A 24,515-nucleotide genomic window follows, 5' to 3' on the forward strand; every position below is an offset into this window, starting at 1 on the left:
GGTGAAAAACCTTTTAAATGTGAGTTCGAGGGCTGCAACCGGAGGTTCGCGAACAGCAGCGACAGAAAGAAGCACTCGCACGTGCACTCCAGTGATAAACCCTACATGTGCAAGGTCAGGGGCTGCGACAAGTGCTACACGCACCCGAGCTCCCTGCGAAAGCACATGAAGCTCCACTGCAACAAGACGCACGACGCCGCCAAAAGCGTCGACGACGCGACTCCCGGTGACGGGGGTCACGACGCTGAAGCCAGGTCGACCCGAGTTCCCGACGGAGCCCAGATCAGCCCCGCTCACCCCCCCACCGCCACCACTCACGCTCACGATGTCCCGCTGTCCCCAGAGAGTCGAGACCAGTCGACCCCGAGGTCACGTTTCCATCACACGTTTGACAGCAGTTTGGACTACTCCGCTCACAGGTCACAGCCTCTCCTGGAGCCTTTGTTGCTGCAGAGAGGCAGCTACAGGTCCCAGGCCTCGCAGTATCCGTGCGGACAGACGGGCCACACGTTCGCCCAGAGCCCGAGGACTTTCCCCTCCACGTCCTCTTTTCAAAAAAGCATCGTCAATGGATGGTACACATGCCACAGTGGCGTGGACTCGTTCCAACACAATAACATCCCGTCTCTCTGAGTGTCCCCGGTTGCAGGGCCTCATGTGGACCACTTTCATTATATGGGCCTATACCTTTTTTTTTCTCTCCCCTCCTCCATCCATAATATAACCTAAACATTCAGCTGTATTTTATTACTCTCTGTATTTTTGTGAGCATAGTATCAAATATTTGTGACACGTCCAAAGTCAAACTATTGGAAACTTTCCATGCGTTGTTCCCACAGTGGGTTAGAGGAACTTTTACAAAGTGTGTGTGCGCCTGTGCCCGTGTTTTTAAAGATATATATATATATATCTTATGTAAGACATAAAAAGTGACAAAGGATTTTTTTTTTATAGAAAAATCTGCCTCTTGAGTATTTTGAACTTTGTGGAAAGAGAATGGAAAGCTCTTCTTGAATGTTGCCCTGTATGGGGATCTTTGTTGAATGTAATAGGTGTAATGTATGTCGGGAAGCATAGAAAACATTATTCATGTCTTTATGTCGAAAGCTAAAAATAAATATCTGAAATATCTTTCTACTTGTTACGTGTTGAGACCTAATAATAATAATAAGAAGAAGAATAAGAAGCCTGCGTGATGCTGGGCCTGAAGCACGATTTGACTGTAATTAAAATAATGCGAGGCTCAGTGTTTTTTTTTTATTATTATTTTTTTAATTATTTCTTGATTACATTCACTTTTCCCCTCCATTCACTACACATTATTATTCGTGTTTGCATTAAATGTAGATTTCACATTGCTGTGCAAAGTCAGACGAGTGTGAGCATAAACCAGTGTTCGTCAAACTATTCGAAAGTGGTTAATTAACACACTACTGTACATAAGGAAGGCTACTGTATAATTAAATATGTATTTTATATTTTATTAAAGTCTCTATATTCTCTTTGATCAGACGTGTGTGGTTAAGGCCAATCAATGCATTTTCATCGTGGACCCAACCCCGCTTTCTTTTTATTTTTATTTTTTTAGATAATAATAATAATAAAATGTCATTAATGTCCAGTAACCTATGCCTTACTAGATTATTATTCTCTAATTTTGCGCAGACTATAAATTGCATCCCCCCTCTGTGTGTCTTAGTGTCTGCGGCGTCCACCATTACCGGAGCAACAGTGTATCCTTGTGTGTGAAGTTGTCAATTAATGATTTGTTGATTTGATGGAGTGAAATATTCAGAATCCGATCATCACACCAGCAGATAATCCTCTATTCTCATTAACTGCGTCATGAAATGCGTGCAATATGATGTTTACCTGTTTGCCACAAGGTCACGCGCACTCACCCATTCAATGGGCGACATCCTCATAGCTTTTCCCCCCTTATATTTTACTTTTTGTATTTGTATTTTTTTGTTGCACATTTCCACTTGTTTCTCATTGAATAAGATGATGCTACATCCGTAAATATGTCTAAATGATTTAAAACTGGTTTTACATAAGTCCAAATACTAATAACTAAACCATCCAGTAGGTTGGTTTTATTCATATTGTTAACTAAACAACTTCAGTTATATCCTCAAGTAATTAATTTTGGGGGGGAAAAAATGTGCAATTCCGTTGTCCAAAAGCATCAAACTTCATTTTAACTGTTCAAAAATTAGGAATAGAACTTTTGAAATGTGAGTTTTCCTTTGTTATCATATGCAGTGATGAGAGTAAAATACTTGAGTTAACAGCTTTAGTGACACATTCATTCATTCATGTTTGCTTGTTCTTATATTCTGTAAAAATGCACCAGCCCTTTATTATTATAGAGAACTGAAATTGGGACATTCTTTTTCTTTTTTTTTTATTTTGCAGCCATGCTCATTTTTTGAATCCAGTTTCCCGACTGAGGCTAAACTCATTTGTAGTCACTCATCATGGACATTAGTTTACACGACTTAAAAGGAAACCTAGTGACCAGGTTTAAGCAGAGTTCACGAGCTAATGATGCATTTAAGATGTTGTAAATAATGAGTATCTGTCCTCATCCTGCTCAGGAAAGTATACTGTAATAGCTTTATTACTGTAGAGCTTGAACGGGTCACCATTATGATGAACAGGGTCAAAAAAAAAGACAAGAAAAAAAGAAATCCCTCTGCTCCACTGCCTCTATCAAAGCCGTTTACTTTGTACTTGTGTGTATTGGTGTCAGTGTTTTGTACCATTAAACATGCAAATGATATCTGCCGTTATTTATCCATTTTCTTCACACGAATCCAGAGGAAAAATCAGGCACAGATTTGCTCATGGTGATTTGACAGCTTCCCAGCTGCAATAAGGCTTCTTTCTTTTCTTTATTCCAGAGAATGGGTTGATGGATGTGGAAGTTTTCTGCATGGACATAGAGCAAGATGTTTGCCCTCTTATGTTATCCTCTTTTTTTTGTTTGTGGTGTGACAGGTCTCTCACAGTCGCTTAAAAACATTTTAATTATGATATTTCCAAGGGAAACGTTTTTACGTAATCGCCCACATTTGATGTGGTTATAGTGTAATTGTTCTGAAGATGGTGATGAAGTTGTTGCTGTTTAACATCTTCAGGGAGAACCTGAATTTTTTTTATTTTAAACAGTCCCCTCTTGAATTTGACCTCACTTCATTTGTTGTTTCTGATTGTCGTCGTTCTCAATATCATAAACAAGATTCAGTGCAGGTTTTTCAATTGGAAAAAAAAAAAAAGATCTACTGTATTTGTGTCTCTTGCATTATTAAAAAAAAACCCAGTACTTGTTCTGGTGTAAGTACAGTTCCTCATGGTCTGAAATGGATCACTATCATGGCTGATGTTTCAGTTTCAGTTGTAAGGTGCTTTCTTCTAAACTGAGGTGAAGTGGTCCGGCTTTGATGACTGAAATGCATCACATCCCCTGTCTTCTGTGTCTGCGACCTTATCAGTCGCTTCCATCGGCTCCTGTTTGGTGCCACTGCTGCTTTTCAAAGTCAAAATCAAAATATCTCTCTTTGTCTCACTGAGCTTAACCTCAATCTTATCTCCACCGCAACGGTAATACAAATATTTCCTCTGAGATATCTGAGATACTATCTTTCTATAAAACACATTAGAGGGGGAAATGAAGCCCTGTTTTCTGCCCAGAGAAAGGCTTTGTATGAAATACAGTTCCTGTGTTTGTGGGGAAATCACAAAAGAAGAATCTAAGCAGAGAATTTCTCCAACTGCGACGTGTAATATTCTCGTTGTGTTGTCTGATTCAGCCGAGATAGCTTTCTACAGTCGTTGAACCCTGCCACACCCTTCCCCCCTGTAATCACAGCTGATTAGACCTCCTCTTCCCAGTTTGCCATTTGTCCGCCGCCATCTTTACTCTTGCGCTTTCTGCCTAGCAACAAGCGCACACACCATTTTGGCCAGGATGTATAAAGTATACAAATGTGTACTGTAAATAAATCCACTTCGCTTCAGGATCCTGCTGAATTACCACCTCACCCCCACCACCTCCCACCCACCCGCTGGTTGCGGGTTTTTGCTATACTTGCGTTGATCCCCAGCTGTGTACCAGAGGGTGGGCTGCTTTGTCACACCAGGTCTTTGGTTTATGCATCATCATAACCATGTACGACATCTTGCGTAACATATACAGTGCATTTCCCATACTTCTCGAGGTGAGGTTTAAGCTGCGGCGACTGTGTCAGCACTGACTCGCACCGACCGTGAGTGAATTTAACCGAGTCTCTGGGTGTTTTTTTCCGCCCCAATCTCGACACATCAGGCCACTGGTGCTCCTGCTCCTCAACTTGATTTCTTTTAATCCGCCCAGTGTCACCCCACCCCTTTGCAAAAAGCAGGTCCTGTGTTTTGCTCTGTCTCATCTATCTCTATCCCTGCAGCTCCTGGCGTTCTTCACCCTTTATGGCTCCTTCAGATTGACCGTCTAATCCCTGCCATTGTAGTGCCATGGTCGGTGGTGCCAGATTCTCCTCCAAACATGGAAGCATGGAACCTGACTCACATATGTGCTTTCTTCTCTACAGTGTGCCCCTCTTTTCATGGAGGAAAAAGAGAAAAAAGCGGGGCTGCCACACGGTAAACTGGATGCAGCCACACAGTTTCAATGTTTCTCTCCAGTTGGAGGATAGTGCATGCTACTGAGGGGTTTGGTATCCGGGCAGCATTGCTTTTTGCGACATGAGGGAAAAGTAAGACGCACACTATATGACGCAACTCTCAATGAGATGAAAACGGAGAGGTGAACTGAATAAGCACTGCTCTGCTCATGTCACTTGTTCCTCTCAGCAAACATTAGTAATGCAATCTGTTTCATGTCGGAGCCCGTGTTAATTTGACAGCTTGACAATTAATGATCTTTTAAAACATGCCATCAGAAGCAGCGCTCTTATGTAAGACAATGCAATCGCTCTGAACGATATGCACGGCTGTTGTGTTGTGTTGTGTTTACGCGCCACGGAAATGGTGAATGGGAACATCGCCCCATGTGCCACACGCTCTCATGATTTAACCACACGGATCTTTTCCATTTTTCCTCCTCTTCATCTGCACTGCAGTTTTCTGTGTTGCACCCTGTGCAGACTGGCCTTTACCAGAGCTTATTAAACTAGGCTCCCATTCACTCTCACCAACAGTCCCTCCCCTGTCAACTTAAGCCCGAGCTGCTGGAACACTCAGTTCCCCGACCATTGTTGCAGAATTTGCCAGAAACTGAGTAACGCTGAAAGGGCAATATGCAGTGGGATGGAGCGAGAAGGCCCCGCCTCTCGTCATATCTAATGCATATTTGTCTTTTGATGAATTGCAATTTGTCCCTGTGGATGGTTCTTAAAAGATGTATTTTTTTTTTTCAAATTTCTTCTTTTTTTTTCATTTATTATCCATGCCTTACGTAACAGATATTTCTGACAGTTTCTGATGAGCCAGTTTCTGAGATATCATGGGGACTTTAATGTTCTCCTGTGAGCTGCTATAAGCTCAGGAGGTAACCACACAACTGACAATGATCATCCCGTGCAGAATAAACAACAAACTGGAAGCAGAAGTTGTTGTTTTTTTTCTTCCATCGTGGCTCGTAGTATTTGTTGACGGGCTGTCGAAATTCAAAAGGAAAATTTTTTTTTTTTAAAGTCCAGATCTTTCGGAATTTGAACTTCCAAGGTTTTTTGGGAGTTAAAGTGGGTTGTATGGGGTAGAAGGACCTTTGAAGATCTTTCAAATCCTGCAAGCTCCAGGCCTATGAGATGCAATGCCACACTTTTAAGGGAATGACCATAACTTTGGTCCCCTTGCTTCTAATCCCTCCTCCAGACCCCTGTCATCAGAGATCAAGCGGGCTGAGCCTTAATGTCCTCCACTCGCTGGCAAAGGCAGCTGATAGCTTTCATGTATGTGAAGAGTCAGATGAATATGTTTAAATTTGCACGTGGAGCAGGAGTTGATGCCTTTATCTCCAACTTGGCTTCTGAACACCTCCACAGTATATGATCTTTGAGAAATTATCGGTTACACTTTATTGCGTCTGCTTTTACGACGCTCGTTTTGTGGAAAAACGCATTTGAAGTGTTTGTTGGAAAATTTTGAAAAGGCTTTGATCGTGACGCCGGAAGAGCACAATGCCTTAGATTTTTACAAAAAAAAAAGAAAAAAGAAACAGCACAAAGAGACGTGGAGAGGGCCTGTTGTCTCTGCTGCCTCTCAAAACTATCACATTTCATTAGCGGCATTCAATTTCCGCGAGATACAGCATTTGAATACTTTTTTGTGTGATTTCTCAAATCTCTGCTATTTGAGGCTGGAGTTAAAAAAAAAAAAAGGGATCAGACTGATCGTGGTCCAGAGCGGTTTCAAAGCTGCGAGTAATCGCACGTGTTTAATTTTATCTCGTTGCAGTATGCATTGCAAGGCGCCAGTGCCATCGAGCCTGTGAACTCCACATCTGAAGGAGAGGATTCTGTTTCTGATCACTTTCCTCTTGAAGTCCATCCATTCACTGAACATGGATGCGTTGAGGCGCTCAAGCTTGCACTGCTTGCTATGTGGCCCGTCAAATTTTGATGTACTTGACATGATGCTTGTATGTAGTCTCTTTTTTCAGCCAAAGTCTAGTGCTTGCTCGTGTCGGTGCTGAAGCCCATGGGGCCACGTGTTCCAAAGCTGTAAGTGAGGATCTGGCGATCGTGGTGATCTCGCTGTTAACCTTCAGCGCTACAAGAACACCCCAGGGCCTTAACTCTGCAATGATGGATGTAGGGGTGGCGGCGGTTAGTGGGCCCCCGCACACGACCCAGGAATTCCCCTTGGGCCTTTTCAATTACAGTTTGAACCGAGCGCCGCACTGTGATGATATGTTGCTTTAAGGCTGGGACATTAACGGAGGGGACAAATGTGATTTGGTGTTGCAGAGACGGGAGCCAACCTGTGGCACCAATGCGGGGCCACTTAATCACGCTTTATTCATTTACAGTCATCAGTAACAACTGTCACTTAGCTCGCTCTGAAGCTAAACTATTGATGGACATGTGGTTTATCATTAGCCACAGAGTAAAGGGAGCACAAAGGGCATGAGAGAGGGGAGTTAGTTGTGCTTTGAGGCACCAGGTTAAGGATCTAAGGTTGGCACAGGGAGAGTGATGGATTTTGTCCCTTCATCTTTTTTCATGATCAATAAGGAAGACTAACCTGGTATAGGATGTATACTGTGATATGGTAATGGGCTGTGCAATGTGTTGGTGTGGGTGTTTGTGAGAACTCTTGTGCATATATAACATACAGAGAAAAGAAAAATAAATAGCCACACTGATTTTCTTCCAAGATTCCACTGCTGACTTTCTGAAACTCTAATAAGGATTATATCAGAGGAGTTTCAAGGCAGGACTGAGTGCATCTATTTTGGACAACAAGGAATAATCTTCTCTTGTGATCAAAAACCAGTCTGCCATGTAATAGAGTTTCATATAGTTTCTCCAGGAAAGATGTCGAGCAGAATCTCACAGTATCTGTATGGTTTGCTGTTGCAAGTGTCATTGTATTCCTTTGGTTACGTAATGGCGTAATTACACAACACATCTGTGAAACTGGGGTGCATCTGAGAAATTTTAATTTGGAAGAGAGAGAGAGAGAGAAAAAAAAAAGAAGAGAACATGTTCTGTTAGAAATGCAAAGCCCTCAGAATAACAAATAGGAAATCCTCAGCCTACTTTGAGAGAGAGAGAGCTACTGGTACCCACACACAATCCTATAAATATAGAGGTTGTGTTGTCAGTCTACTGCAGAAACAATTGTTCACTCTTTGGTACTTAACTGAACCCAACCATAAATGAATCACTAAAAACTACGTGGGCACTGTATTTGACCGTTATTATAATTATTATTATTATTGTTATGAAACCCATAATTACCTCTACTGTATGCTCTGTATCTTAATCTAGATAATTTCACATCTGAAGGGGCCACGACTAAGTGCTGACTTGTGCTTTAAAAAAATGTAGATGCTGTTTTCATAGCATGTGAAGTAAAGTAGACACCAGCCATTGGCACAAAGGACATGGTAAACACAGCGTGGGCCGTTGTTAGTGACACATGATCACTGTCATAATGATAGGAAAACATTTTTATTATAACCCCATAATAGAACAGGCTGTTAAATACTTAACCTTCTGCATATATCATATCATATCATAAATCTTGTATGGCGCAATATAGCAACTTGTGGAAAGTCTATTATTGACCCCTGAAAACATATTAGAGGTGGAGTATTGGTGTGTATGTGTGTGTGTGTGTGTGTGTATCCTCCAAAGTAAAAAAAAAAAAATTGAAACCTATGGGCATCATCATCCTCATCATCCTCATCATCAGCATGAAGGACTGAAGTCCCCATGTATCTGGCGCCCACAGATCACAGAAGTTATGAGAGACTGTTGTTTGATCATTTCCATTTCTAAAATAATTTCCTTTGAACATTTCAAGCCACTTGTGCTTTTATTTATAAAGCCTGTTTAGACAATCAAGGAGTCGGGGAAAAATAATTAGGCTCGCGTGCACACGAGTGTGGACATGTATTCCCTTTCAATCAGTTAAAACAGCTCTGTTAATTAAAGTTCTGAGCTGTAACTCTGCCCAAATAATTTTCTTATTAGCCACTGCCTTCCTTAGATCTGTTGTCAGCAGTGCATATTTTCCTTTGGTTCCATTTGTGTTGTTTTTTTTCTTCTTCCTCTCTCACGGAAATCCCACTGACCCATATAGTTGATCTCATTTTTGAAGTGTACAATATAGATTTCAAGTTAAGAGAACGGAGGCTCTATTATTAGTGCCGTTTGCTGTGCGCAGCCTCCTTCTAGGTGCTGCTGCCGCTGCTGTGTTGCTGAATTCCCTGAGTGAAGGCATTACCATCTCATTTGGGTAAGGGTGCGATTACCTCATGCAACCGAGCTGTTTCATCACAGAAATGCACGAGAGCTGAGCTGTCGCTGCTGACTGTGTGTGTGTGTGTGTGCGTGTGTGCGTGCGGCTGAAGGAAGACACATTCCAGATACGTTTCACAAACATCACACATGACAACTTGTGATGCCACCTCACTGATGTTTCCCATGAAAGGTCTCTCACTAACAACAACATCTTATTGATCCTCGGCACCATTTTAACAACCTCCTTGCACCCTCTCACACATACACACCTGAGCGGGTATGGATTGAAAATGTTAGCAGTTAGCAGCTAGCTTTGGCAGCACCTCCTTTGGTGTGTGGCGGTAAATTAGGCCCAGTCATGTGGGGGTGGGGAGGGGTTAGGTTTGGCCCTCGAGGAGTCCTGTGCAGGGAGAGAGTGATGGAAATCAGCAGCGTAAATAACGGCACGTCCCTTCAGTGCTGAATTAATATGCAATACTTACATTTTTTGTGCTGATTAAAAGGCTGTGGCATGTGATGAGCTATCAAAACAAGAAATAAACTACTCGGATTAAAATGCTGCTTTTAATTGGATAGATGAAAGGAGCAATTAGTTGCAGTTGAGTTAAGTCCTTTTTCCCTAAGTCACTTCATCCTCATTCATTAGAAAAATGGGAAAAAATTATAAAGCATTTTAATCAAACTTTTTGTTTCTTTCTTGAATTTCTTTCTTTTCCTTTTTTTCAGCATTGTCTTTTGTAATTCATTTAGGCATTTTGGAAAAACAGCCGTCTCGGTGGTCACTAATGTGCACACCGTTACAATCTACTTCATTCAATTCAGCACATTATTTCCTTTATATTCTGCTGCTTATAGTTTCATGCTGACTCAAATGAATGCAGGCCACTAACACAATTGCTTTTAAGGCATCCTATTTTGTATTTATACAGTGTATAAACTGTAATTAATTAAATAAACACAATGTAATATGACTTATTTATATTTTAACGTCTGTGAAGACATTTTTCACAATGTGTTTTCCTGTATTGTCATCAATGATCAGCCCTCTGCAACAGGAGACATATTAACGTGACACACATTGATGAATACTGTTTATCTGATGTGGAAAAACACCATTTATTAAACATACTTTGTATACAAGGGTCAGATGGAGGATTTAAAGAGTTGCCAGTGCACCGTGTTAGGGTCAGTTTGTGCTGCTGTTCTAAAAAGGTGTAATGCATTTTAACTTGAACATTTAATTCACCCTGGTGGAACAAACTGTGGAAACTCCTCTCAGTGCAGCACATTACAGCTCAACAGCCTGAACATTAAAAGCAGTTACCTGTTTTATTGTGGCTGATTGTGTTAGTTGACGTAAGATGAAGTCAAACCATTTTTTCACTCTCCCTTTTCATCCGAGCTCATGGTCTCCCACTACCCATCCTACTTATTGACTTATGTCATATCTCTCTGTTTCTATCGTCACCACGAGGCACTGATGTCGTACAGAGGATGACGACGGAGCTGTTGCAGTGTGAAGGGTGGGGTTGTGCTACAGCGTTGAAGGATACAGTTTGTGGAAAGCGGGGCACAATGACCGTTAGTGTCACTCTGCTGCTGCACCGACCTCACTCATCCATCAGAAATCAGCCACTTTGACAGTTGTCAACATTAAAGGTGCCTGCTGCGAGTGCGTCCCGTGCCAAAAGGCTTATTTCCGTTGAGTGCATTAATATACTATATAGACTACAAGGAGCCTCATCACTAATCAATGAAGGGGAGGATGCTCCCCGAGCCTCACCGGGCACCATTCCAGTCCATGTTCATACTGGACTGTGTGTGCTCATCAAACATTGCGCAGTAATGACCAGGAGCACTCCAACGCTTGAAGTGGTTTGACACATTTTTCAAATCAACCAGGAATTTACAGTGGCAGAATCTTTTTTTGAGGACGAGCAAGTAAGAGAGTGAAGAGTAGGCTCACCGCGAGTGTGAACTGAAAGACTGATTATTTTTTTGCAACGGTAAAAGTGGAACGAACGTCTTTTTTTTCATACTTGAATCACGTTTCAAAACTCACGCACATTCAAACGAGCCAGGATGGCACACATGCGACTTACAAGACTCAACGTGGAAAAAAATATTGATTCATTCATAAAATAATGAAGTAATTCCACTCCATCTGCATTTAAGGTGTTCCCACTGTGTTGTTCTCCTCCCCTTTTGGGATTCTGACTCAGGCGGGATGTCGGTTTATCTGAAGCAAACAGCGGAAACTTCCACTGAGCCACGTTCCCATTCAAATTGTGTCTTTTACAGTCTCAGAGGTAACAATCAGGCAAACTGCTGTTTCAGCCAAAGAGTATTAATCATTTGCACGTGTATTTGTTTGCAGACGCTGTCATTTCCGTCCATTTTGGAGCAAGTGCCAGTCAAATGTGTGACGTTAGCATATGCACTATATCAGGCTGAAAGAAAAGCCACTACTTTTTCGCCGTTACCGTTTCACCAGAGTTGAGCAGGCAAAAATCCGTTCATTCTGGAATTCCCTCACACCTTAAAAAATCTGTCCCCAGCATCACCGGTGACGAGCGTGGTTTTGCGAGGGGCGGCGTCTCCCAGAATTGAGACACAAAACCCCCCCAGTTTGACGAAATATGTGCTGCATAACATGCGTGTTTCACGATGTCTGCCACGAGACTCTCTTCAGTCGAGCGCCGCGTCCCCGGCAATGCAGTTTATGCCTTTACTCGCATCTAGAGGACCTTAATTCTTGCAGAGAGACCGTGATTTAGCCTTCTCTGTGTGTACCGCGACATGTTTATGGGCTAATAGGCCTTTGTTCGTAGTACTCTATTTATTTAATACAATTGTAGTGTGAACAGAAGGAATAATAAACAGGCTGACTAAACATACGATTCTTCTTTAGGGCTGAGAAAACCCTGTGTAAGGACACAAAAGGGGGACGTTTCCACTGCGGAAAGTAAATTCTTTTGAAGTGGAACTAATCATCTGAGGGATGGTTCTCGTTGTCCTAACAACGCAGCTGAATTGGAATGAGCCTTCCTTTTTGTGGAAGATATGTTTTCTTTTTTTCATTCAGAACTGATGATGATAGTAGTTTCACGCCCTGTCCACCCACATTGTCCGTCCAAACTCCCTTGCAGATAAGTCTTTACTTGGAGACGCCGAACACACGGCGGGTGACTCTTCAACCGTGACGTCAGCCTCACTCCTCTGTCTCCCAGTCTTTTACGCTTTTTAATGCAGTTAGAGTGAAAGGGGAATCTCACGGCAAATCCTCCCCGATAACACTTCTTTCTTAAGGAGTGAAAAGATCAAGACGACCCCTAAATCATAATGTACCAGTCACTCGCGATAATAATGCTCCACTGTTTTGTGCTGCGTCCAGCACAAGTCAACAGGTAAAAATGTGTGTACATTTGATTTTCACACTCAAATGCATGACATTTTCTAGTTTTAACACATTTCCTTTACGTAGAAATGTAAACAAATCAACTCTCAATTCATTTTAGAATATCTTGAGCGTGGCTATTGGAGCTGTTATTGAACGCCTATGATGAGAAAGTTTCCAAATGCAGCTTAATGGTGTGGAGAGCTGGATTATTTTTGTTTTATTTCGATCTTTCCCTGTATTTATATATGAAGTGATTAAACTTCACAATGACGATTACATTTGCACTCGATTAATGGTATGTACAGCTAATCAAATGACTCTCTGTACCAGTCATTTAATGACAAATAAGGCGGAAACCTTTCTCTGACATATGTGCTTCTATTAGGTGGTAATAGGCTGTTTGAGATGAATGCGGGAGACTGAGAGTTGGGTTCTTCTTACTATAAATAGCAAAGTGTCATTTACAAAGCAACTAAGCAATTATTGGCCGGAATGATGAGGTCTTTGATTCACCACGACAACTCCTTTGTCTGAAGCTGAGGGGACGTGACCGTATGTTCCAGAGTCCAGAGTCTGGGGTCTCCTCGTCTACCCTCAGGGAACAAGAAAAGGTAATTTTGGCTGTCTGACCCCAGACTGAGAGAATTCCAATCTCTTAGCGTTACTAAATCTTTATCTTCACTCAGGCTGTATAGTTTGGCCCTCTACTGAGTTATAAACTGTCGGCCTTTCTGCTAGTCCTATAGTCACCCAGCCGTTTTATTGTCTCAGTGGGGGAACAGAGTTCAGGCAGCAGTCATCCCCCAAAACAGAGGTGAACTGTTTCAGGCAGTATCTTAGCTACTGTGCTAGCCGATCATTCACAATTGTTTAGGTTTGTCAGGGGATCCCAGAAATGGATTTTCATTGTAAACGATGTGTGCATTTATAGTTTCGCCACAGTTCCTCCGCCACAAAGTTGTTTTTTTTGTTTTTTTTTTTGCTCTGTTTGGCCGCTCCACTCTTTTTATTTTATTTATCTTGTTTTGGTTTATTTAGGTGTTATAGGGACACTGCACCAACTATGCCAGGTTTTAGCCACTGCTTATTGATTTGGGGATGCTGAGTCAGCATTTTCTAACCGTTTGTTGTTGTTGTTTTTTTTTTTGGGGCACGATGAGAGAAAGAAAAAATATAGATCGGCAAATAAGAAGCAGCATAGGCTGTGCTCCATGTTAACGATCATGAGTATATGTGCAGTTTTGATGGGTAAGCAACACAAATCTCAGTAATTGTGATAGTGCACTTTGCACAAAATCACCCAATTTAGGTTTCAAACATTTGATTGTGTATTTAAAATAGTGCGGACTTGGAAAATGAAATGTCTTGGTTGTATTTCAAATCCACATTTCTAATATAGCCAGAGATTTGGCAAACACTTTGAGCCTGTGCTGGTAACTGCATTGAAGTGTTTGGACGAGTGAGAGGCAGGTGGCAACCGAAAGAACAAAGTCATTCTCAGTCTGAAAAGTAGACACTTGTACTGCAGCAGTCCTAAATCTGTTCCACGCATGTTCAGTGAATGTCGGAGCTGCTCGCGCACAGCAATTCAAGAGCATTTAAGCTCCCGGTGCAGGATTTGGCAGCAGTGTGCTCACGGTGATGTCACGCAATGGTGGATCTCTGGGTTGCGGTGACAGGAGAAGACAACTCTCTCTGTGTGTGTGTGTGTGTGTGTGTGTGTCTCAGTGAAGGCGGTTCCTGTGCTTCTCTTGGAACAAACGTTTTGGTGGTTGAATCTGTTTTGTCCCGTCACTGTTTGCCTGCACGTTCTGTGCTGAAGGCTCACTCGTGCGCTCGCTATAGCTGACTGGAGCAGGTTAAGCCAGGACACGGCACATAAGCCTGTGGCACACTTAAATTCAGGCAATTTATAGTCTCTCGATGGTTGGAAGAAATTCTTCCCATCGGGGGATACAAACTTGTCGTGTCCTCAAAGAACCTCATTGGGTCTTTCGAGCAAGACGAAGCTTTTTTAAAGATGCCGAAGGAGGCCGATGTCCTCGTTTCCAAAACGGCTAGGAAGACATTTGTCTTAAAAGAAGCAGTTGATCATTTGTGTTGGTATTATGAGCGACGGCCTCTTCCAAGCATCCCTCGTATTCCGCTCATATATTTGTCATTTTTTTTACACGCCATGCTGTTGCTGGTTGCCATTGTCATCACGGCAGACTGGGAGCCGGGGAGAGGATGCCAGCGCTGTGCCAGTTGGCTCACGTAGTGAAAACACGAGGCAGACACAGCACAAATCTAATCTTTATCGTTCCAGACACGAAGGTCACTTTTTGGTTGCGTTTTCCTACAAGACACAACACAGATTTCCTATATGAATTTGTTGATGGAACCAACCTACAGGCGCGCTAGTGTGTGTGTGTGTGTGTGTTTAACTGAACTGGGCACAAGATTTCAACACTTTATTTTTTTTTTCTTCCCTTTTGAATTGAGGAGAAATCAATTGAGGTCAGGTTATTCATAGGTGGTTATGTAACATCGCTGGAGTCAGGGCCACTCCTCTGATCGGGTGAACAGGGAGAGAACAAGCTTTAAGCCACCGCTTGAAACGCTAAACACCGAGAATTGCAGTCGTACTCGTGTGTTTTTGTGTTTTTTCACGGTCGGCGTCTGGATTCACAAAATGATGACACTCTTTTTTTAAAGAAGAAAAAAACCCCAGACAAAAGCCGCTCGCCTTCACTGTGCAGCGTAACACACACAAAGCGCTTGTACCTTGAGTTATTGTATAGCTTTATCGGTTTGTGTGCAGCTCTCCTGCCTATGGACCGATCCTCCTGGTGGTGCTTTTGCCTCGTAAACAACAGTCCTGCAAATATCAGGGGCCAAGTCATTATCTTCTGCTCAGCAGGTGTAGACATTATTGGAGTGTTGAACTAATGATATGTAATGAGCTCACTGTGACACATGTCTAGCCACCCTTACTATCATGGGGCCCATTAATAGATAACAGCAATGTAATTAGCTTCATTGGGAAGCCAAACCTAAGTCTATGAATATACCCAAACTAAATTTACAGTAAGTTGTGTGTTTGTACACTGTGTGTGAATGTCTACACGCTGTGTGCTCGTGCACTTGGCAGGAGAGTGTGTTAGTTTTTTTTTTGTTTGTTTGTTTTTTTTCCCATTTATCGTTTTTTTGGTGAATTTAGTGCATCAGCATGGTGACGCTGACATACTCTCCAGGCCCTTGAAGCATTCTTACGCTCGGTGCACACACACGTCTAACACTTTGCCCTTTCCAAGCCTGCACATGTTCAATTGTCCGTGTCTACTTTACTTTTTTAAAACAAACATCAAGTAAATTATTCCATGACTGGCAGAGGAGTGGGTCGTTATTTGTCGTGTTTTATGTGTGTTCAGGAGCTTAAATTGAAAGCCCGGGACACAAATACATGGCTGTCTTAAAAATTTATATTGGAAATGGTTTTGATGTTGTACCCCACTGCAAACACTTTCAGGCTTTTGCAGGTCTCCTAGCAACGGCAAACAAAGGCAGGACCCATCTCAAGTTTCCTGTGGAGCGGCCAGTCCGGCGCGCCTTTGATCTTGACTGGGAAAATAGCTGAGTGGGCACTACTCGCATTTGTCTTTCATTTACTCCGGCCCCCCGTCCCCCTCCAAAAATGTTCCCCCGAAACAGCCAAATCTTCATCTGTGCCCAGCAACCAACACCCCTCGTGGATAATCAGCCACAGCAAAGGAAGTCCAGTCAGTCTAAGTTTGGCTGAAATTGGATGTGTTTGTTTTGGGGCACGGAAGCATGTCATTTGTGGCTCTTCTGTGAATGTGTGTGTAAAGCAAAATTGTCTGTAATTCGGCATTTCTATTGTTTCAGAGTCATCTTTTCCTAGAGAATCTATCCACCGGAGTCCCAGGACATAGAAATAAAGGTCTTAATAAACACATAAAGCGTCCACACCCCTGGCTTTTGGAGGCATTTCAACTGGACGAGCTTTGAAAACAAATTGAAAGCACTATTTATACCATAAAAGTCACAGTGCCCACAAAAAAACTGGGCACACGTCGGAGCGCAAATGAAAACATTCTAAAGTCATCGCGCTGCCACAGAGTGCTTCTATTCAACGGCACAAAAAAAACAAACATTTATAACTCCTCTCTTCTAGAGTTTAAGTCTGCATAAACATGGCCGAGGATACGCGGGACAGTGTTTCTAAGGGCTATAGAATTTTTATTTCACTCCGCTGCTTTCATCTGCTTTCATCCAGAACGCCTCAGACAGCCGAGATTAAACAAATTGGAGTGTTACACACTGTTTTGGTGTAATTTTGTAATTGATGTTTCTATCTAGTGCCAAGGCCTTCTAAAGCAATTGCTTGTGTTTGTAGGGAGACATGCAGCCCAGTGGGGTGTATTGACTCAGGCTGTTGACTAATACTGCTCTATTGACATGTTTTAAGGCTCTCCCATTGTTTGGCTAACAGACTCCTCTGTAAAGCACACCTTGCACAAGCCGAAGATGAGGATCAGAGTTTGCTTTATACTGTTTTTTTTAACCTTTAGAACACAGAGCATTTTGGCTGCTCCACCCCCCCACCCCCCCCATTATTATTATGTTTATGAAATATACAGAGGGTAAAAGAATGTGCGTCTTTTCACCAACTGTATAAACTCACTCAGTACTCAAAATGTGTAAACATCGGATTGAATTTGTGAACTTTGGAAATACGTCACAGTTTCAAAGTTCCCTCGGTTCATTTTTATGAAGTCTATGTGGTGACTTCTGCACAATTATGGCTATACTTGCACTTAGGGTTAAACTTGCGTTCACACTGTCAGGCATCAAATCGCATCTGTGTTGAATCAGCATGATTGAAACAACTGTATTGGAACAAAACGAAGCCTCAGCTGGTTCTGTGACATGTGTGATCTCACCTGGTTCTGCTCTGCCTGCTGAGAAATATTGTCAAAAAATACATTGCACAGCGCAGAAAAAAGGTGCTCCTTCAGACTGGTCTGAACTCTTTTTCCAGATTGAATTCATCAATTTTATCCATTAATTTGCATCTTTGCACTCACTCTTCACGTGAAACATGCTCAGACGTATAGCAGCAGACCTCGTTCTTGTCTTTAACAACTCAGTGTGAGCAGCTTAAAGCAAGTGTTTCTGTACGACGTGAGCCTCACAGTGGTGGAAAAAAAAAAACCTTACATCCGTCAGGACAGGAACGCCACAATTCAGGTTCTGCATTAAAAGCTTTTATTACATAACAATAAAATTTACTCATTATGCACAAAAAAACCCAAACAAAATAGTTCCACTAAATGTTCATGATTATATTTCATGTTAATGGGCCGTTAACGTCGATGCATAAAATTGTCAAATGCATTTTAATGTTGCAGTTCACTGAAGTGGAGCTGAAGTCGGCCTCTTAACTGTACATACTGCTGGGTATAAACCGGGCATCAGTTTATCAGATCGTTATGTTTTATATTCAACGTCTCATGTATAATAACTATGAATCAGTGGTTTCCTCTGGAGCGTGGTGGAACAAGCACACGAGACGTTTAGAAGAGTTTCTTTCAGGCGTTGGGACTCTGACAACGACGCAAAGAGTACTTTACGTGGGGGAATATTTCTTTTTCATTAAAAATTAAGTGCATGCAAAACTTTGTTACCAAAGTAAATAGTTTATTCAAACCATATGACTATGAATAGAATAGAAAGCCTTTATTGTCTTTGTACAGGTACAGTGAAATTACAGAAGACTCTGCTAAGGTGAATGATAAATTGTGGCAAACGTTAGCGCAAATCATAGAAAACAAAACCCCAAAAAAGACACTTAGATGTACAGTGCAAAAAATATGAAGCAAATAGTGCACATGATGCAGAGGGAAACAGTCTCTGAACCAGTTTGTCCTGGTTTTGATGCAGAATCAGATAGAGTGATAATAGAATAGAGTTCTATTCTACTGTCATTTAATAATGAACATACTATTCCACACCTCCCTCAAATCCACTTTGTTTCTCTACATTGAAACTTTTTTGCACAGAATACCGTAAACAGACGCACTGCAATTAATCACCAGTACCACCAAACTCTTAACACGGTGGAGTTTTGTTTGCTGTATTCTGTGATTGTGTATTTTGAGCTCTTTTAAGAGAGCAGAGAGGAAAAAAAAACCCAAAAAAAACAACCCTGTTTGTGAGGAAAACTCGTCCGAGCTGGATCCTATTTTGGTTCGTCACAGCAAAGCTGCAGAAAAGCGAGCTTTTACATTCCTTCAGGATCCTTTTATGGGAGCGACTAAGGTTTTGGGTTTGTTACATGTAAGGAACTGTGAATAAAGCTGCCCCACTTCTGCCTTCAGCTGCCTGTATCCTCCTCTGCATACACTTTACACCGTCTTACATTCATTACCTCACAATATTTAACAGTGTAGAGTCACATTGCTCAGCACAAGACCTACAGCAGAACGGAGCGCTGTTATCAGCATGACACAGGATGATAAACAAAAGGTTGTGATCTTCTACAGAGACTCTGAAGTGCTCAGATAAGTAGACCTTTATCTTCCAAGCAGTCTTGTGACCTGGAAAGGCCGGAAAGAAAGGTTTGCTTTTACCTCTCACCTTGAAGAACTTTGCTCTGACTGAAAGGGTTCTTCTGGGATAAAAAAAAAAAGAAAGAGAAAAGAACCCATTTTGCCATATTTATTTATAGCACGCCTCTGATTCAGAATGCTGCGCAAAAAGACGGTTATAGCATCACATTACCCCCCCGACAAAAAAATAAAGCATGTCTTCATGCTTGTCTGCACCCAACCCCACAAAGAGTTCTGTCCTTCTGATAACGGCGTGCGCCTCCTGACGCTCACAACAATGCCAGGTTGGAGGATGTATTAATATCCCCCTGTGCTCTGAGCACATTTCTCTGTCACCTTAATTCATCCCTTTACATGCTTACTAAATATAGGTGTCGTCAGATGTACTTCATACTGGAATCATTTCAGCACTGAGCAGAAGTTTACAGCTCAATCCTTTAAATGCAGGCTGTTATATCACTTAGATTTCTGAGTGCACTGTAAAAAAAACAAAGTCCTATAGGGTTATGTTGCGAGAGCCCAGAACTACATGAATGAATGAGCTCATTGTGACACTGCTGTATGTGACAAACAACAAACAAATGGACAACTTTATTCATCCCACAAGAGCCTCCAATTTCACACACATACAGACAGTAAAAAGAAACGCAAACACCTTTGACATCGGCAGCGCTGCAAAACAACACCAGATCAAGAATGTGAGGACGGTACAATGACATATGGACACAGTGATGTATTCTTCCTTAACCCCATACACTCTCCCGTGATTAGAATCAGTGCATTTTTGCAATAAACTTAAGAAATGTCTTTAATTTTGGTTAACGATGATGCTTTTCATTATATTTGTGATTGAGTGATTTATACTTAGGGTAAGCCTTTACACTGACCGTCATAGTTGATAAGAATCAAAGGTTCCTAGGAGATTCAGTAGGAAATGCTTGGGGTCATTTTTGATTTTTTTGATACAAAAACTGCAATTAATGAAAAAAAAAATGCAAATGGCCTCATGTCACAAACATGTTTTATGAGGAATATCTGGAATATGAAACTATAAAAAGTTTTAATTTCAAGGATTTTGAAGAAAGGGTTAATTTTGATTGTCTAAATGTTGTTGTCTAAGTCCAGGCACCCCTGCCTTCACCCTAATACATTGAAGATGAATGTCATTGAATTCATTTGCGACGTGTGATTACACAAAGATTATTTGAATTGTTTTCCTTTTACACTGGATCATCTCCAGTCTTGGACCAAATGGTGTTGTTTTACGGATAAAGGCAGGAATATCGCAAACTTTCCAAATGTATCTAAAGACATTCAGAGGACATGGCTATAACTTCTGTCTTTGGCTCCAATCAAGATCAGTGTCTTGGTAGATTTTCTTTTAAAAATCGAATAATTTCCTACGGATGGCTTGTGAATGTCGTCGTCTTGCTCATGACTCCCGACTGCAAAAGAGCACAGTTGAATATGTTTGTGTGAAACAGGTTTCAATTAAGAATTCTGCTCCGTTGACTGGCACCAACCTCCTTAAACTTTGCACAATTCCACATAAAGTGAGTGCAGATCTTTGAAGTGCAAGATTACGCCCTCCCCCGCGTTTAACCTCTAAAATAGTTTGTCATTAAATGTAAAGCCTTCAAACACCGTCAACCGCGTTGCATTCGAGATGGGAATATGACACGACATAAATCTGCAAAGAGTTTCCCCTCCATCTGTCAGAGGCAGAGAAAAAAAAGATGCATCTGTACATTTACTCAAACTGACATAAACCAGCATTTCGCAAAATATGCTTTTAACATATGATGTGTTGGATGTTTGTTACCAAACCGAATATGTTAACACCATATCTTGGGGGGATTTAGCGTGGCTGTTTATCCGTGCAGTTTGTCTGTATTCGCAGAGTTTGGTGGAATGTAGGCTGCTGCTCCACCCACACAATCACAGGAATACTATATCTATTTTGTTTTTGTTTTTTTTACACATCGCTGAGATCTGCAGTAGGCATTTATTTTTTAATCTCCGAGTTTGTTCTATCACCTGTAGGCTATTGTGTTTCAGTTCCTCGGCTTTTTCCGAGCGCTTTGCATTTGGCGTCTGCGGGCATATAAAGAATGCATAAAGCTGCTTTTGGCTATTTAGAGTGATGCGGAGACATGTTGCTCCATCTCAATCTGTGTCAGCCTATATGCTATGTACACTTGGAAGACACCAGTGTCTGTTTGTGCCATATAGAAATATCACCTCTTAACTATATGACATTTCTGGTGAGCAAAAACAATCATGGCACAGACGGAGTGGGGGTGGGGTGGCATTTGTCAGTGCTCTCATTGGGGTTCAAACGTAGAATGCAAAATGTCTGTCTTTGTCTCGTTCGACACGTTTTATTTTGGTAGCTGAGAAATCTGTTCAGGGACCCCAACATTTTTTTTTTTTTTCCTTCTTCCAACTGTCAGGGTGTCATTCTTCAGGAGTGAAACTGAGTTGCCACCCCCAGTCCGTCTGTATGTTGTGAGGTTATAGCTGCTGCGAACACGAGACGTGTGCGGGACTGCACGGGCACGTGAACACCTGAAACTCTTAACGTCGTGGTCATCCCGCCCTGCAGAGAACGCCTTGGCTGATCTCTTTAATTCCTCTTTGACACCCTGTAACCCTCAGTAAACGGTGACATTTAAGGAGCAAATCTGTCCAACTTGAGGGTATTGTCCTTCATGATTTCGACGTTAACCTTCAGGGCAGCCTCTTGCTCTTCAGTGTCTAATTCTGTCTCTCCACTTCCCTCTTCCCTCTTCTCCCTCCTCTTGCTGCTTCTTCTTTGCCTTTTACCCCAGGTTTCTCTGCACAGTGAGGCCGTCAAGCCATTAGCGAGTCCCGGCACTGATAATGAAGCCACGGAGGTGGTCTGAGCCAGTGTGGTGCAGGAGCTGGAGCGCAGGAGGAAGGTAGATTAGGATAATTACCTGGCCATGGGGGCATGATGACAAAGTCTCACTTCCTGCAGGCTTCAATCGCAGAGGGCCACAATATAATCAGGTGAGACACCCTTTGTTCTGAAAGGAAAGAATAAAAAAAAAAGAAAAAAAAAATGTGTGCCAGTTATTTTAATGATGAAAATGTGAGAAGATAGACATTGGATTTTGTTGAGAGAGCGATTGCCCGTCCTTGTGTATACTATACGTGTGTGTGTGTGTGTGCGTTCATGTGTTGTTTATTTGCCTGTGAGTGACGTCTCTGTCAGAGTCCTACATTTCCACACTCGTGGAGACTCTGCAGAGCCTTATGAGGTCAGGTTTTAAATTATGGTCTGCACCCACGCCATGCTTCTTCCTCCCCGCTCCCGTTAATCCATTTTCCACACAATGCATTTCAAATCAAAGCAGCGTCACCATAACATGCCTTAGGAAACATTAAGCCATAGTGTGATACTTTCATGTATGATAGCATAGCCCCTGTGTGCTTTGATGTGCTCACTTTTTTTTAATGCTTTATTAATAGTAATACACTGGCTCCTTCTTATACCAACATCACTTTCTGGTGCTCCTTTCTCTCCTCCTGAACTACATCCCTCATTTCTCCCCATGCCCTAGCTCCTTCATCCCTCCCCAGTCCCTCAGCCTTGTCTTGGGATTGGCCTGTTTGTGTTTGGGAGCAGGATTAGTGGGAATGATATGGGCCTTGAGATGAAGAGAGTGAAAAAGACCTATGAGAGGGCAGAGAGTACAGAGCACTGCATCGCCATTGGCCGACGTGGAAATCAGACGCGTCTTCATTTCCTCCAACCATCCTCTCAGAGTACCCAGTTTTCATTACAGTGCTCAGGGAGGGTAGCCGAAAAAAAGGGGTGGGGGCAGTTTCTGTTTGTGCCTGTGCGTGTGCACATGCATGTGTTTGCCTGTGTGTTGCTTAGACATACAGGGGGACGAGTGTGCACCGCCTGCGGAGCATCGCCGAAATACAAATGCTGAAAAGATTTGTAGCACTGTTTTTAAATATCCCCCCATGCCTCATTCATAGTTTGAATTAAAGGTAAAAGCACACTGTGGCTGCACAGGATCTGCTCAAATCTCCTGAGCTGACATTCTTCCTTGCCGTTTGTGCAATTCCGTATCACTTTGCATTCATTTTCACCAACATCGATGATTTAAATATCCTCCCTTTGTGTGTGTCTGTTGGCGTTCCTCTTCCATATGTAGCCGCAGAGTTTTAGTTGTTTGTTTTCAGTCTACATCTCACAGTTTATCACAACATTTAAGATCTAAATTATAATTTAGTGTTTTTCCAATTGTGTTCTTAATAAGGAAGTTACATTTCCTTATTGACCTGCATGTCTGTGATGTGACATATTAGCAGTAGTAGTATTAGAGGAGTATATTGTTTGCACACACACCATTTCTTTGATTTCCCAGAGTTTTCAGATGATTCATATCATGGTGACTTTCAGCCAGTTGACTCTGGTTGTGTGAACACTTACGTGACTGAGCCCCCAGCTGACTTTGCTTTCCTCCTGTGCATGGTCCATGGTCTGCAGTCCCTCTGGAGGCACCTTGCTCCCCTCCCTGCCATTTCTGGCTGCTGGGTCGATTGCTGAGTCCATCCCAGCACAGAGACCGGGGGTCAGCTTCAAAGGCCCCGTCTGCCCCACCACCTGCCACCTGGTGCTCCATTTTGGACGAAGGCTGCATTTCTTTTCCATTCCATTCCATTCCATTCCCTCCACACACCGTTGCCCTTCTACCAACAGGTTAAGGACATGGAGAGTGTACAGCTCCTCCCTGTGATCTGCTTCAGCCTCATTCCCTGTCAGCCACATGCGGTGAGAAGGAGAGATCAGTCCCAACCAAACACACCAATCACTCACCCATTTGATGTGGGAAGAAAATCGCTTTTGATTTGATTGTGGCCTAAGAAAGCTTTGCCATTTGCTTTTTTTTTCCTAATTTCCATGCACTGGTAAGAGATCAGTGACCTGTTTACAGTTCATTCATCATCAGAATTCAAAAGGTCCTTCATAAAATACATTAATTCATTCAGTAATAACACTTATATATATATATAGATATATATATAGATATATATATATCTTTCACTCATATTGTATATTTTAATCAGATGTTACTCATATCAGAATATAGCAATAGTGCAAAAGTTATGTACGGTAATAGTTTGTTTATAATAAACCCTTAAATTTAGTGTTCTTCTTTGGCTGCAGCTTGAAACATATTTCATTATTATCTGATCATCAGATCTGCGATGCTATCTCTCTCTCTCTCTCTCTCTCTCCCCCTCCCTCTCCATCTCCCTGTTGGTCAAGTAACAAATGGCAGGGCTACGGAACACACAATCTATCTCCACGAGAGCTGTCGGACAATTAGCTCCAAGAATACATATTCATCAAAGGAGATTTTTTTTGAATCCGTCTATTGAGCCCAGCCATTTTTCCCCCCCCATCCAATACATTAGCAGATCGCAGTATGTCCGCTACTCTTGTGAAAAGGGATGAGAAGGAGATAGAGGGAGAGGAAATAA

At 42.1% G+C, this 24,515-nt stretch overlaps 1 protein-coding gene across 4 annotated transcripts in view; it reads left to right on the forward strand.

The window, feature by feature from the left end:
• zic6 (zic family member 6) overlaps window positions 1–24,018 on the forward strand; it is an 89,867-nt gene extending 65,849 nt beyond the window's left edge. For 3 of the 4 annotated variants that reach the window (XM_044040359.1, XM_044040360.1, XM_044040358.1), the window contains one exon: window positions 2–705. In XM_044040359.1, the coding sequence (XP_043896294.1) occupies window positions 2–633 (632 nt within the window). In that variant the 3' untranslated portion in view covers window positions 634–705. Of the gene's footprint in view, window position 1; window positions 706–21,820; window positions 22,023–23,517 lie in introns of those variants that run through there. The other variant, XR_006361433.1, reaches the window with a different exon arrangement.
• Window positions 24,019–24,515: the final 497 nt, after the last annotated feature.

This window comes from Solea senegalensis, linkage group LG12 (assembly GCF_019176455.1).
Source record: "Solea senegalensis isolate Sse05_10M linkage group LG12, IFAPA_SoseM_1, whole genome shotgun sequence".
In the NCBI taxonomy this organism is placed as follows: Eukaryota; Metazoa; Chordata; class Actinopteri; order Pleuronectiformes; family Soleidae; genus Solea; species Solea senegalensis.